The sequence below is a fragment of the Crocodylus siamensis genome, chromosome 5 (assembly GCF_052110815.1).
Source record: "Crocodylus siamensis isolate JL-2025a chromosome 5, ASM5211081v1, whole genome shotgun sequence".
Lineage (NCBI taxonomy): Eukaryota > Metazoa > Chordata > Crocodylia > Crocodylidae > Crocodylus > Crocodylus siamensis.
The window spans coordinates 181,702,452-181,716,066 of record NC_143399.1 but is presented as its reverse complement, the minus strand read 5'-3'; the positions used below and the strand labels follow the sequence as shown (position 1 = coordinate 181,716,066).

At 44.9% G+C, this 13,615-nt stretch overlaps 1 protein-coding gene across 1 annotated transcript in view; it reads left to right on the top strand.

The window, feature by feature from the left end:
• Positions 1–715: 715 nt before the first annotated feature.
• Positions 716–13,615, top strand: part of ARHGAP21 (Rho GTPase activating protein 21) — a 163,804-nt gene continuing 150,904 nt past the window's right edge. The window contains exon 1 of the mRNA XM_090047362.1: positions 716–1,184. Coding sequence (XP_089903488.1) covers positions 1,116–1,184 — 69 coding nt within the window. The 5' untranslated portion in view covers positions 716–1,115. The remainder of the gene's footprint in view (positions 1,185–13,615) is intronic.

The following is a 13,615-nucleotide window of genomic DNA, read 5'->3' as shown; positions in this document are numbered from 1 at the left end:
TCTTTTTTGACTATAGAAACATAATAGAGCAATTTTTCCTGTGGTAAAGAACCCAGAAAGAACACAACACGGGGGAATGTTTTTAACACCATGGATTATGCTATTTGAAATCCGAGTTGAAGGCAAGTCATGTTTGCACACCAAACCGTGCTAATTAATACTGTGTGGCACCCTCACAACGCTCACAGGGCACCCTGGCAGAGAATCACTGCATTAGGGGAAGGAAAGGCGCATGAGCCCTACAGACGCACCCTGACCCAACACAGCAAGGGCATGAGTTCTTTCCGCCAGCAATGATCGCTGGGGCCGTGTTTGGAGGACAGGGTGAGCCACCATTTCTGCCTTGTGAGTGCTTGAAGAGACAGCAAAGAAAAGAGTTGCAGTTGCCATTTCCTTAGCATTGTCTTAAGGGCAAAGACTTGTGGAGGGGTTTGTTGGGCCAGATGTGGACGAAGCCAAGGGCTGCGATGGGCCTCAGAAGCGGAGCGGGGAGCTGAGGAGTTTCAGGGGAGCCCGAGAGCCCAGGAGAGGCTGTGGGAGAGCTGTCCGGCTGGCGGGCGCTTGGGAGGGAAGAGGCCGGGGCTTTGTGCCGGGAAGGCAGCGCCTGGCCTCCAGGGCCCGCTCTTTCCTTAGCTCCTGCTCGCAGCGCGGGCTGCGGGCACGGCACGGGCCGAGGGCGGGAGCCGGGAGTCCCGCCTGTGGCCTCCCCCTGCCGGGCGCGCGGGGCCGGACAAAAGCCCCAGCCCGGCGCGGGGCGGGGGCTCCCGGGGCCCGGGCTCGCGTGCAGGGAGGCGGGCGGGAGCGTCCCTCCTCCTCCTCCTCCTCCGCCCCGGGCGGGGGCTCGGGATAGGAGCAGGAGGAGGAAGAGGAAGATGACGAGCCAGTGCAATTAGCCTAACAAGGGCCGGGCGGCGGCGGCGGCGGCTTCGCCCCGAGGACTGACACCTCCGCTCCGCCTCTCCCCGCCATGCAGGCCGGCGCCGCGGGGCGCAGCTGAAGGCCGGCGGCGCCCCCGCCCTATGGCGGCGCGGTGAAGGGGCGCCGCGCCCCGCCGGCCCCGCGGCCAATGTGGGCTCCCGAGGAGCGGTGCCGCCTTTGTAGCTGGGCAGGGCATCATGGCGACGCGGCGGGCGGCGGGGACCCCCGGCGGGGACCCTCCCCCGCCCCCGGGGCCCGGCGCACAGGTAGGAGCGGGCCGGGCCGGGCCCGAGGGTTGCGGGCGGGCGGGCGCGGGGCCGGAGCCGGAGCCGCCTTAATGGCCGCCCCCTCCCGCCGTGGAGTTGCCAGGAGTTGGGCGCTAGGAGCGGGCTGAGGTGCGGTGGGCCTGGCCCCAAGACCTGTTGCCTGCGGCCGGGCATCGTCCGGCGGCTTCCGCGCCGGCTCGACTCGGGCTGGGAGCCGGCCCCGCAGCCCGTGGCGGCGGCTCGGCAGGGCTGGCCCCGCTCCAGCCTCCCCCTGCGCTCGGCAGTGTCCGGCCGGGCTGCGGGAGGCAGCGGCTGTTGCCGGCTCCTCTTGCAGGCAGAGCCCGTGCGGCCGCTGTCCCCCGTGTGCGAAGCACGGGACGGGCCGCCATCGCCCCGCGTGCAGCCGGCTCCTCGGGCTGCCCCTGCCGCGCTGCGCTCGGCCCGGCTCGCCCTCTGCCTCCGCCGCGGCGCAGCCGGTGCCGAGCCACGGGGCTCGGGCTGCCGCCAGTACCGGCTCCGACAAGGACAAAGTGTCAGCCTCACCTCGGCCCCTTTCCCCGCCCCCACAGCCCTGACGGAAAGCGGTACAGGTGTTTGAGGAAAACAGCGCGGCTTGCACTGATTTGACAATGTTATCATGTAATCAAATACCTGAATTCTTTTGCAAGCCTTTCCTTTAACACTGTGCAAGCAGTGGGGGTAGGGAGAGCCCCCGCTAATACACAGATCAAACTATTATGATTTAATTTGACTCCTACTAAGTTTGCAGTGTCTTTCCTGCCGGCCCTGGCTTGTCCTGGTCTGTGACCCCCCTCCCTTGCAGGTAGAATTCCTTGCCTTCAAGCCACCTTCTACTTGATGACTGTTTAATGCGTTGGAGTCTTTCACAATGCACTGTTAATTATTATGGTTTTACTTTAAATTTATCTTTTGATACTCATATTGGACAAACATGTCACATCTTAACATTTTGCAGGTAAATGATGAAAACGGGGATTTGTAGCAAACAGAGCAGTAGCCCAACTAGAGTGTGCACACAGCGATCTGCTTGGCAGATCTCACCCCTAAGGACTTTTCATGCGGGTTATGTACCACTACATTTTTCAGAAGTCTGATTTTTCTTTGAGCCTCTAATGCTACAAAATATACTTCGTCAGAAATTGCTAAATAAATAAGTAGATAAAACAGCAACTAATGTTTTTTGTTTGAGGGGGATGCCTCCATGCAACTAGTTGAAATGGGATTATATGTATGGTATTTGCAGAAGTATACCTAAAGTTAAACTTTTTAACTCTGTTGAATTGCTCTCTGATTAGTAACATTTAGAGTTTGCTTTGGGAGTGCTAGGGAAACCAGAAGAAAATCTAATGAGTCATTTTTATGTCTGATAAAGTGTACTTTTGGTAAACAGAAATCTTGCTGCTAATGTTGGGTCCTGTCTGCCATGCAGTCATCTTGATGCAGAAAATAAGGTGACAGTTCTGTGAAAAAGAGGCTAACAAATACTGCTTTGGGTCTGGGACACTGTTACCCATATGCATTTCACTTAACAGCTTAATTTTATGCATGTACATTTAATACTTGGCTGCAGTTGAATTACATGCAGATCTTGTTCACATGATGTGAACTCTGCAAGCGCAGTCTATGCTCATGGCAGGAAAGAGAACTGCAGCAAAAGTTAGACAGATAGGGTTTCTAGCCAGTTAGTAATACAGGTCCAAACCCTCTATGACTTGGTCTTGTTTCAGTTTTTTAGCTTGACTACCTGGTATCAAGGTCTGTTGACATGGCAAGGAAAGAGAAATCCAGAGAAGCGAAGGGGTATCTGTATGTTCATGCACATGCAGGTGGGGAACCAGGTTGAGATGCATGTCCTTTCAGGTAGCGCATACAATCCTGTTAGATTCCTGGTTATCTTTGTTGTGCCTTTAGCTGGGTTCATGGTTAGGTGTTCTGCTACTATGTTCTGATTTTTTTTTTTTTAAATGTCTCATTGCAGCTCCCATTATTTATTTACTTTTTGAGCTACGTGCACTTGTCTCATGATCTTTACCATTTTATTTTTGTGCCTGTTTTAATTTTGCATATGCTGTGTTTTTTCTCTTTGCTGTTGCTTCCTTTGGCTGAGAAGATTGCAGAGAAGGGGAGAACAGAGCCTTGGCCTTTCAGGCTCTGTTCTCCCTTCTCTGAGTTATTCCTTTGGACAGCTATATTTGGGGCTCTTCTGGGAGACTTGGTGGTCTCCACTAAAAGGGCTGTCTCCCACTCTTCCTAAAATTGTAGGTGCATATTTGCAAAACTGCACAGGGATCACTGAGTTTTCTCTAGTACAGCTGCTCCTTTGCTTTGTCCTATTTGTCCACCTCCATGTAGGGAAGCAATGCATTGTAAACAAATGAGATTGGTATGGTAGTATAAATTCAGGGCAGTGGTCTGAATTGAATGAGTGTCTTCCGAATTGGCTGAATTGGAATTGAATACTTCCCTACTTGCACAGGCCTACTGCTCAGTAACTGTAGAGCTACAACAGCAATCTCAGTGGAATTATTTGGGACTTAATTGTTACGATGAGGATAGAATATGAGTCTCATATATCGAAGCCATTGCGTGTTTGGAAATGTAAATATGTTATCTTTCTCTAAGGTACCACATTTTAAAACTTTTTCATTTTGATGCTAAGTTGATAGGTCATTTGATGCAGGTCTGCATGATGGTTTAAAAGTGTGCCCCCCCCCCAAAAAAAAAAAAAAAAAAAAAGAGTTCTTGTACATTTCCTACCCTCTAAAGTTTCTGTCTGGAGGAACATGCAGTCCCACAAAGTAGAGTGTTTTTTAGGTGATGCTTAGTGACTTGTGGAATGCTTTCTAAAGCTCTAAATGCAGAAGAACTCAATATTTGCATCTTGAGCATAGTGAATGCACTTGCAGTATATTGGTGTAGGTAATTGTGATTTAAAACTGGTTTAACGAACATGAACTTTGAAACTCTGTTTGAAAAAGATTAGTGGTTACTTTGGTAAATGAATTTGAAAATTTCAGATTAAAATAAATGTTGGAATGGAATCTTGCTTCCATTTCTGCCATCCTGTTCTCCAAGTCTTTCGATTACTCATGTTTTTGGAAGAGGATCATGATAATTTCAGGAAAAAGTAGATCCAATGACATGCTACATACATTTTTTGAACTTGCAAAACAGTTAAACTCTACGTAAGTTTGAGTAACTTGTAAACTGTAACTTCATGAGAACAGGAATGATTTTGAACAAAGAGCTGGTTTTTGTATTTTACAAAAACTTAGGTGTACACGTACTATTGTAATGGTGATGCCTTTGGATAAAGATGCATGCAGTATGGTCATTACGGAACCTTTTTTCTGTGTACTTTTCTCTTTTTCTTTGGTATGTCAGTAGTTCACCTTTTTTGATTGACTGCTGGGATGTCCTGTCCAAGTATTCTGCTGGTGGTGACAAGAAATAGAAGGGAGCAAAATCTTTGTTTTATTTTAAATAGCATGAGATTTTTTTTTTCTCTACAGTCTTAAAATTCCTAGCATGCCTATTTTGTATCCTAAAGGATAGGAGGTGGAATTTTAAAATTTAGGATATTTTTATAAAAAGTGGAATCAACTGTGTTAGTAAGGTATCTGTGCTTGAATATACCAATTACACGATTAATCCTATATTGAAATTTCAGCGTTAGTATTGAAACCATGCATGCAGACACATCCAGGAACCCAGAGACTGTCTGGATGAGCATGCATTTACACTTTAACATAGAGGATCAAAAGTGCTAATCCTACTTGGTATAACTAGAATGATTCCTCATCCCATCATTTATCTGGCTAGGTTGGAGAGTGGGGATAATTGGCTCTTATTTAGTCTGTTTTTATGACAACAAAAATTCAAATATATGTGTACATTGTATTCTACTTTACTTCCCACCCACTCTTTTTACAGGCTTCTTACATTTTGAAGCCTTAGACTGTCTCTGGGAGTACGTTCAGCATCAGTACAAGAATCACAGCTCCACTGTATCTTAGACTTGGTTGGAGCTGACAGGTGTTACAGTAAATGTCAAACAAGATTGTTATACCTGGAATTGTTGCTCACAATTCCATGCTAAGATAAATACATGTTTAATAACTATGTAGATGGTTCTGTGTATTAAATGCCATCAACATAGCTTGCCAAAGTTCTTTGAGTAGATGTGATATCTTTTATTAGACTAACTAAATAGTTGGGGGAAAAAAGGTACAACCAACAAGCCTGAATCAATATAGTATTTCTTTTTTGACAGATGTGGGGTATGTTTTAGTTGTATTACTTAACTATAATAACAGAGAGAAGCTCTGTAATGTTCTTATTTTTTCCCCAATTAACTTATTTTGTGGATTGGAAGAGGGAACTCTAATATAGTCTTTCCAAAAGTAACAGGCTTGTTTCTTTTTCAGCGTTTGCCTACAAGAATATTCAAGATAGACAAAGTAGTATTATGCCTTCTTTCTTAAGCCTTTGGTGTCTTTAATTTCTCAGTTATGAGCAGGGGAACTGTACAAATAGAGCTGCTGCTTCTTTCTGGGTTAGCCAGTGTGCCATAAATGAATTGCTTTCAGCTGAAAGCAAACTCTTGTCTTTGCCTTACATTGTCTGTCTTTAGTTATAACAGCTTCTGGACAGTGAGTTCTTTTATACAAGCACTGTTACCCACTGCACTATGGGCTGTCACTAGACTGAATGGGCATCACAGTTCAGGGAGCCTGGATCATGTTGGTAAATATTTCGTGCCAGACATGAGGTTCAGTGTCTGTACCCTGGAAAAATACGAACAGCTGTTTAGGTTTTGAATTTTGCTTGCAGTCATGAGTTATACCCTTGAGAGTGTAGGTAGTGGACTTATTTTTGTTTTTAATTTCTTTCTTCCCTTTTGCCAGCTGCTACTGATTCATTGAGGGTGAATTGGGTATCTCGTCTGAGGCCAGTGCTAATTACAGATTGGCTGGTGGTGGAAGGATGCAGTTTGAGATAGACTATTTGCTTTTATGTATGCATCATTTGCATAATGTGTTGGGACACACTGTATGGGCTGCACAAAGCACTAGAGAATATACTGTAGGGAATAATAATGCACTAGCACCAGAGGGGGAAGGGAGGGGTAAATGGGCTTGGATGATCTAATCTTCCTCAATTCTGATTTTGAGATCCATGAGATCTTGCTTTTGAAAAACAAGATCAAATGGAACATGTTAAATCCTTTTGGAGAGACATTTAATTGCTTGTATGTAGCAGCTGGAGCTGGCACAAGTCAAATAAAGAGATTTGACCCTATTTCTAAACTAGCCTTGTATTTGATGACTGAAATGGCAGTATGCATGCCCATTTTGTTTTATTGGGTTAATTTATATGCATTCATTCAGATACATGAGTAAGTAACTAATATTGTTTAAAAAAGGACACTATAAAAATTTAGATTTAAAGATGTGGAAAAAGATCCATAGAAGACAATAGCCTGGCCTTTTGCATCCCACCTCCAGTGCAGAGGGGTCATTGGATGGAGTAGATCTGTAGTCTCTTTTACACTGAGCATTGATTTTTAGGGTTGGGAAAGGGAGGTGCTGATTGGAGAACTCTGATTTTCTTTGTCAATCTGTATAATTGGAGTAAGTGTAAATTAGAACAGAGTAATTAGAGTAAAAGTGGGCATGTCTACATGAGAGGATTACTGCAGAGCTGCCTAATTAACTCTGCACTAAAATATCACTGTCTACATGTGCAGTGCTATTAGGACAGAGTAAGCTAATTAACTCTGCCACAGGATACTTCTATTTACAAGAATTGCTTGGGAGAATTACTTGTAAATACAAGTATTATCTTGGGGCAGAGTTCTTCACTCTGTAGCAATCCATGGCTGGGGCATAAGGATGTGCTTCAGTGTCAGGGCTGTGCTGGCTAGCCCCAAACTGAAGCACCCACATGTCCCAGGCAGCCCGTCCACAGCATGTTGAGCTGGGTTGGAACAATCCTGGGCTGGCAGGCTCACACCTTGGGCCCCCTGCCAGTCATGACTGCTCTGACTTGGCTCAACATGCTACAGTCCCAGGCGCATGTTCAAACAGTACGCCTGGGAGCATTAAACTCCAGCATGCTATGCACTGGAGTTTATTGCTCTGTGCTAATATCACTTGTAGGTGCACCTACTACAGCGCTAATCCAGGGTGATCCTAGGACTCGGGGACTGTAGTTATCTTGGGACCAAAAGAGTGGCTTGTCACATATGGATGTGAACAGACCTCATGTTTATATAGATAGCTTATGGACTAGTTTGTATAAAATGTACATGAGAAATTAATTTACCATTAAAGTATTGGTACATTTATGAGGGTGGGGAGATAGACATTGAATGGTTCCCCCTTTCTCATTGTTCATTTTAGATCAAACCAGAACTTGACTGGCAGCAGCACTATGGCAAATTTTGGCGTGGCTGCAGCCCACCCCATAGCCCCCCCTCCCAGTGCCGCCACCACCACCTGCCCTGAGCACAGTCCCGGCCCAACTCCCCTACTTGGAAGAGCCTAGCACAACCCCAGCTGCAGCCTGCGGTGGGCAGCCTGCCCTTGCCCTGCACACATCTGGGGGTACATGCCCCCATGTCCTCTTGGGGTGCGTATAGCAGTGGGAGCCTCTCCCTTCACCCCCCAGATGAGCTGCTAGTGGCTCCATCCTGTGCCCTGTCCTGGTCACTCTCTCCCTCACTGGGAGCCTCAGCCTGCCCCCCCTAACCCTTCCCCCATAACAGACTTATCAGCTGGACACTGCTCTCCACGCTGCTGGGCTGCGCTTCTGGCCACCTGCATGCTGCACTGCAGCTGCTCTCATACACAGGGCATTTATTGGCAACGTTATTGGCCACATCAGCCAAAAAATGCTGATTGCCAATAATGTCAGTTTTCCTTATATAGTTGATACTATATGGAACCGATGTATCAGTGCCCCTCTATCCGTGATGGATATCTTCTGATTGTATTTAATTCCTTCATGTTCCAGTAAGCCTTACAAAGAAGAAAGACTATATTCTGCTTTTTCATTAAGAAACTAGAAAAAGCAACAAAGAATGAGCAATCCTTTTTCCAACTCATCGGGCTCTGTGGGCTGAATGAGGGGCATGGGGCCAGTCTGTAGGCTGGACTGGACCAAAGACTGTACTTGCATACTGTGTGCAACATGTGATTCTAGTCCGATACCTAGCTAGTAGCACCATGGGCTGGATTCATCCCGCAAGCCATATTGTTAACACTTTTGCTATATTGTGTTTTCTGTGTTGATTTCTTTTTTTTTTCCTGTTTTAGGACTAGCCAAACTAAAATAGTTTGGGAATTAGTTTCTCTAAGCAGTTTAAATTGTTCCTTGACCATATAATAATAAATATATAGGTATGCATTCTAAATGTTCCAAGCTTAAAGGAATATGTTTCTAAGATCAGTGAATTCATTTTTATTATGAGACCCAACATTTGACTACACAGTGATACCCTTCTCTGTCTCCAGTTTTGTGCCATTAATACTGATCAGGGAAACTTAATTATAAGATATTGAATTCCCAGGAAACACTTTTGTGAGTAAATTGGATTCTGACTTGGTTTGTCTGGTCTGTGTTGCTAGCATGTCAGCACTACCAGGCCAAACTATTAAATCCCTTTTCCAATAATAATGCATTTTGTATTGTACACCAGAACTCTCCAACTTGTTGAAATGTAATTCTTTTACTAGTAGTGTTAAAGGGATGTTGGGACCTGAAGAAGAAGAATGCCTTGCATTCGAAAGCCTGCACTACCAGGAGTGACTAGAAATAATGGTTACAAGCTGGCAGAGGGTAGATTCAGACTAGACATCAGGAAGCACTACTTCACTGTCAGGGAGGCTAGGATCTGGAACTGACTTCCAAGTGAAGTGGTGCTGGCTCCTACCCTGGGGGTCTTTAAGTGGAGGCTAGATGAACACCTTGCTGGGGTCGTTTGACCCCAGTATTCTTTCCTGCTGTGGCAGGGGGTCGGATTTGATGATCTGCTCAGGTCCCTTCCGACCCTAGAAACTATGAAACTAATTCTATTCCAACTGATCTAATTCTCTGCAGTTGATCCAATAAAAGATATTGCCCTAAGAAATCCTTGCCTCTTATTCTTTTATATAGACAGAAATGAACTGCGTTTTAATAATGTGCTCAAATATTATTGATGTCAGTCTCATTTATGTACTCAGCAGGATTATTTTAATTCTGGTTGGGGGCAACTGTTGTAACAGAGCTCCAGGATCTGGCTGATTTTCCTTATTAGGAATCCAATTCCTTAATGAACTTCACACACAACTTCAACTGCTTGGATTTGAGTTTGGATGTAGGTTCATCTTCCATTCTTCAGGATTTAATAGGCCATGAGATATGAGCGACTGACCAACAGGGACTGCCTCTTTGAAGAAAAGTGGTTTTATTTTTTGTATTTACACTGAGAAATGGAGGGGCAGATTTAAAAATGTTCACTCACCAGTCATTACCTCCACTTCCTACTATCCTCATGTTCTGGCTTTCTTGCACTGGGTAAAAAGCTCACTTGGAACATTTACCTCAACTAGGTTCTGCAGTGTTTGGATGAAAAGCAGTCAGGTTGCATTACTCCCTTTGTTTTAGTTTTTTTCCCTTTGGTTACTGTTCATTCCTTGGGCTCTGAGCTTCCATTTTCATGCCTTTCCTGATAAATAAGGAGTCTATAATGATTCAAGTGACAAGTATTTCCATGTGTGGCTGCACATGCCTCTCATTCCTTGACTCTGTTTTGTAAAATTCTGCTTGCTTGCTCTTGCAGACATTTTTTTTCATTATCATCAATCACTGTTGTAAGGGGAGAGCGAGTAAATTTTGTACCCACACTGGTCAGTTTTACAACTCTTTTTCTATCCTGTTTAGTCTTGCTGTTCCTTTTATTGATCTGATTTGGTGGGGGTTTTGGGGGTTTTTTTTGTTTTGTTTTGTTTTTTTAAGTACACTCTTAACATCCACAGTTCTTTCCTAATGTCCCCTCCCCACAGCACACACACTTGCTAGTAGTCTCTTGGAGACTATGCAAGGAAAGATGTTTGTGTAGTAGGAAGAAATCTGATATTTTCTAAAGGTTAAGGTTTAAATGCCATACTGTATTGCTGCTGAGGTATTAAAGTAGGTGTTACATATTCGTATCTCTGGATGGGAATCACCATGGAACTAACTTAAATCCCCTTTACCTTGTAAACAAACAAATAGCCCATAACACTGGAGAGTAGTTATCTTTGTACAGGAAGGGGGTGTAAAGCTGTAGCCATAACTCATGTGTAGGCTGATATTTGGCATTGATGTAGTGGACATGAAGTTGCAGGCGGTATATGTGTATTATTTTTTTTTTTTAAATTAGTGGGTTTGGGGGCTCGGTTGGGTATAGAAGTCAGGTTTATGGTTTTCTAGAACTTTTAACATATGGAAAGCAGACTTTATCAGTATAACACTTGCGCAGTTTATTTGTATTATTGAGAGAAAAATCTGAAATTAGCATGGCATAATCACTGAAGTGCAGGTATTTTCCTATGACTCTTATTAACTGGACTAAATTTTTAGCTCCTATATATTAAACAGATTTCTGTCATGATATGGAGACTAATTGTTGTATAAGCATAACTTATTTCCCACTATAAAACAAAGTTAAGCAACTAGTCATCAAAATAAATCTTTTTAGTCATGATTCCTGTTATGTAGTCATGTGCTTTAAAGGAAGAAATGCATTTTTTTTTTTTTTTTTTTTGGCTAGATGATGAACTACACACTGGGTTACTTGACAACCAGCTGTCAAAGGGGAAAGGACCTTCTCTCTGAAGGAGTGGCTAAGGACTTGCTGCTAATGGTATCTCACTGCTTGGTAATTTCCTTGTGCTGGGCGCTCAACAAGGTTCTTGTGGTTGTGTCCAGCAAGTTGCAGCTGCGTGCGTGCTTTCACTTGATGTGGTGAGATAAGTGGTTGCCCGGGCATGCTTCCTGAGCACAGGCTCTGGTACACCTTCACAGAAAGAGAAGTTTGGGCCTTAGGACCAGTTCTAGCCTCTTGGCACTCCAATAGCTTAATCAAAAACTTTTCCAAAGCTACACGGGAGGAACCAAAGGGATGATTATTTTGGGGGCATGTTGTAGATGAAATGGACAATACACAGATTTTTTGCCAAAGGGATTCTAAATATGTAATCTTTGTTTCAAGCCATGCAGATTCAGATAAAACAGTAGAGCACTGAAATGCCTTTCCTTCCTGCAGGTCCCCCATCATTCTGAAGCACTGTTTGGGCCTCGCTATTTGGGCTCCTCGGGTGTCTGTGATTCTTCCCCTCTTCCAAGCTGCTGATGAAAGGCCCTTTCTTTCATAAGCTCCAGTTCCCTTTAAGTGACCCCGATCACCTTCATTGTTTCATCAGCCTCCCCCACCAACTGGTACAGCTTGCTTACCAGCCCATCTGGGTAGACTGGTTTCCCAGGGCAGTGTTTAGTGCCAAAGACTTTTACATGTGTATTCTGGACAGTTGGGGGCCAGGTGGAAGGGGGAGGGGCCAAGGAGAGCTTCAGGGTTCCTCCACTTCAAACCGAAGAGGAGTAAAGTAGAAAGGTAAACTTAGCTGCTCTAGGGCAGGCACATAGGGAGTTCCCACTAGGCCTTTAAGAGGAACATAGTCTAGAGCTCCGAGTTGGATTCGGCACACCAGCTGCAACTCTCGCCAGCCCTTCATTCCAAGTTCCTTATTTTCACCGCAGTTCAAAAATGTAAGAATGCAAGAGGAAAGGATGTAACCAACTCAGACAAGATCTATTTTGCTGCAGTGGATAGAACTCAAACAAGTTTACAGCAACTATGAAAACTATGTTTGTTTTCAGAAGCAAAAATTGTACTGAAAATCTACCTCACCCAGCCAGGACTGCAGCACAGGCTGCGCACAGAGCAGGACTGAGGGTAGGAGCCATGGAAAAGGCGGGGCAATGTGCGTGGGAATAAGGTGGTTTCTGCCTTCCTCATCCAGGGATGGAGCAGGCAGGAGGCGTGTGTGCATGTGTTATACATGAAAAATAAAAAGGTTCATTTACATCAGTAGTTTTAAAATGCCTTGCACCATTACTAAATATCAGTTCTTGGATCAGCATCAGTTGATATGGTTGGTTAAGGAGTGACCAGGAATAACGGTCACAAGCTGGCAGAGCATAGGTTTAGGTTAGATATCAGGAGGCACTACTTCACGGTCAGGGCGGCTAGGGTCTGGAACCAACTTCCAAGGGAAGTGGTGCTGGCCCCTACCCTGGGGGTGTTTAAGAGGAGGTTAGATGAACATCTTGCTGGGGTCATCTGACCCCAGTATTCTTTCCTGCCATGGCAGGAGGTGGGACTCAATGATCTGCTCAGGTCCCTGCCAACCCTAGAAACTATGAAACTATGAATCATCAGCTATCAGTATCGGCCAAGAAAAATCTTTATCCGTACACCCCTAATTAAGAAGAATGAATCCACTTTTTGTTCTGCCAGCAAAGCACCCAGAACTTTGTAGCCCAGCAATCTGGGCAGGGAGATGCTCTTGTAACTGCACCTGTGAGCAAGTCTGTGATCAAAAAATTCCAGAAACATACACCAGTTACCAAGAATGCACTGCCTAACACTCCTACAAACTTCATAGGGAAGATAGTTCCAACATTTAAGGTGAATATCAGTATCAGAGTTGGTCAGAATGAGATGAAGCTTATGATTCTCAACTAGAGTGCCATAACACCCTGAGATACTTTCAAGGGTGCCACACAATATTAGCATTGTTAGCTGTGCACACATGACTCACAAGATAAACCAGTGATTTCAGCTAGGAATTTAGTGTTAAAAAGATTCTGGCCTAATGTGAGCTTTCTGAGTTCTTTGCAACCAAGAAAGTTATCTATTACGTTTCCATACACTTTTTTTTGAGTGAAAGCTAAGACCTGGCATTTTCTAAAGAGTGCATCAAATCTAAAAAGGTAGAAAACCACTGGGTTCTCAGCTTGGCATCAATGCTATTTGGGTGCCTTAAGGAGAAAAAAAACGACAGCAAAGTGCATCACTACTTTCACATAGAAGTTTATTAGTCAGTACAGAGAGGAGGAGACAGAAACTGGTCTAAAATGTTTTTGCCACCCTACCTAATTCAGGGGGTGGAATCTTGTAATGCAGGGCTGTCCAACTGGTGGGTGCTTCCAAGTACTGCTCCCTTCCTCTCTGCTGCTCTTTTGATGCTGCTGCCACCTCCAGGCTTCTACTCCATCCTCTAACTTTCACTCCCTGCCCCAACCCACAGGGCTTAGGGAGCCCACAGCCAAGGGGTTGTGTGGACCGGGGTGGCACCAGCAGAGTGGGGAGGCCTATGCAA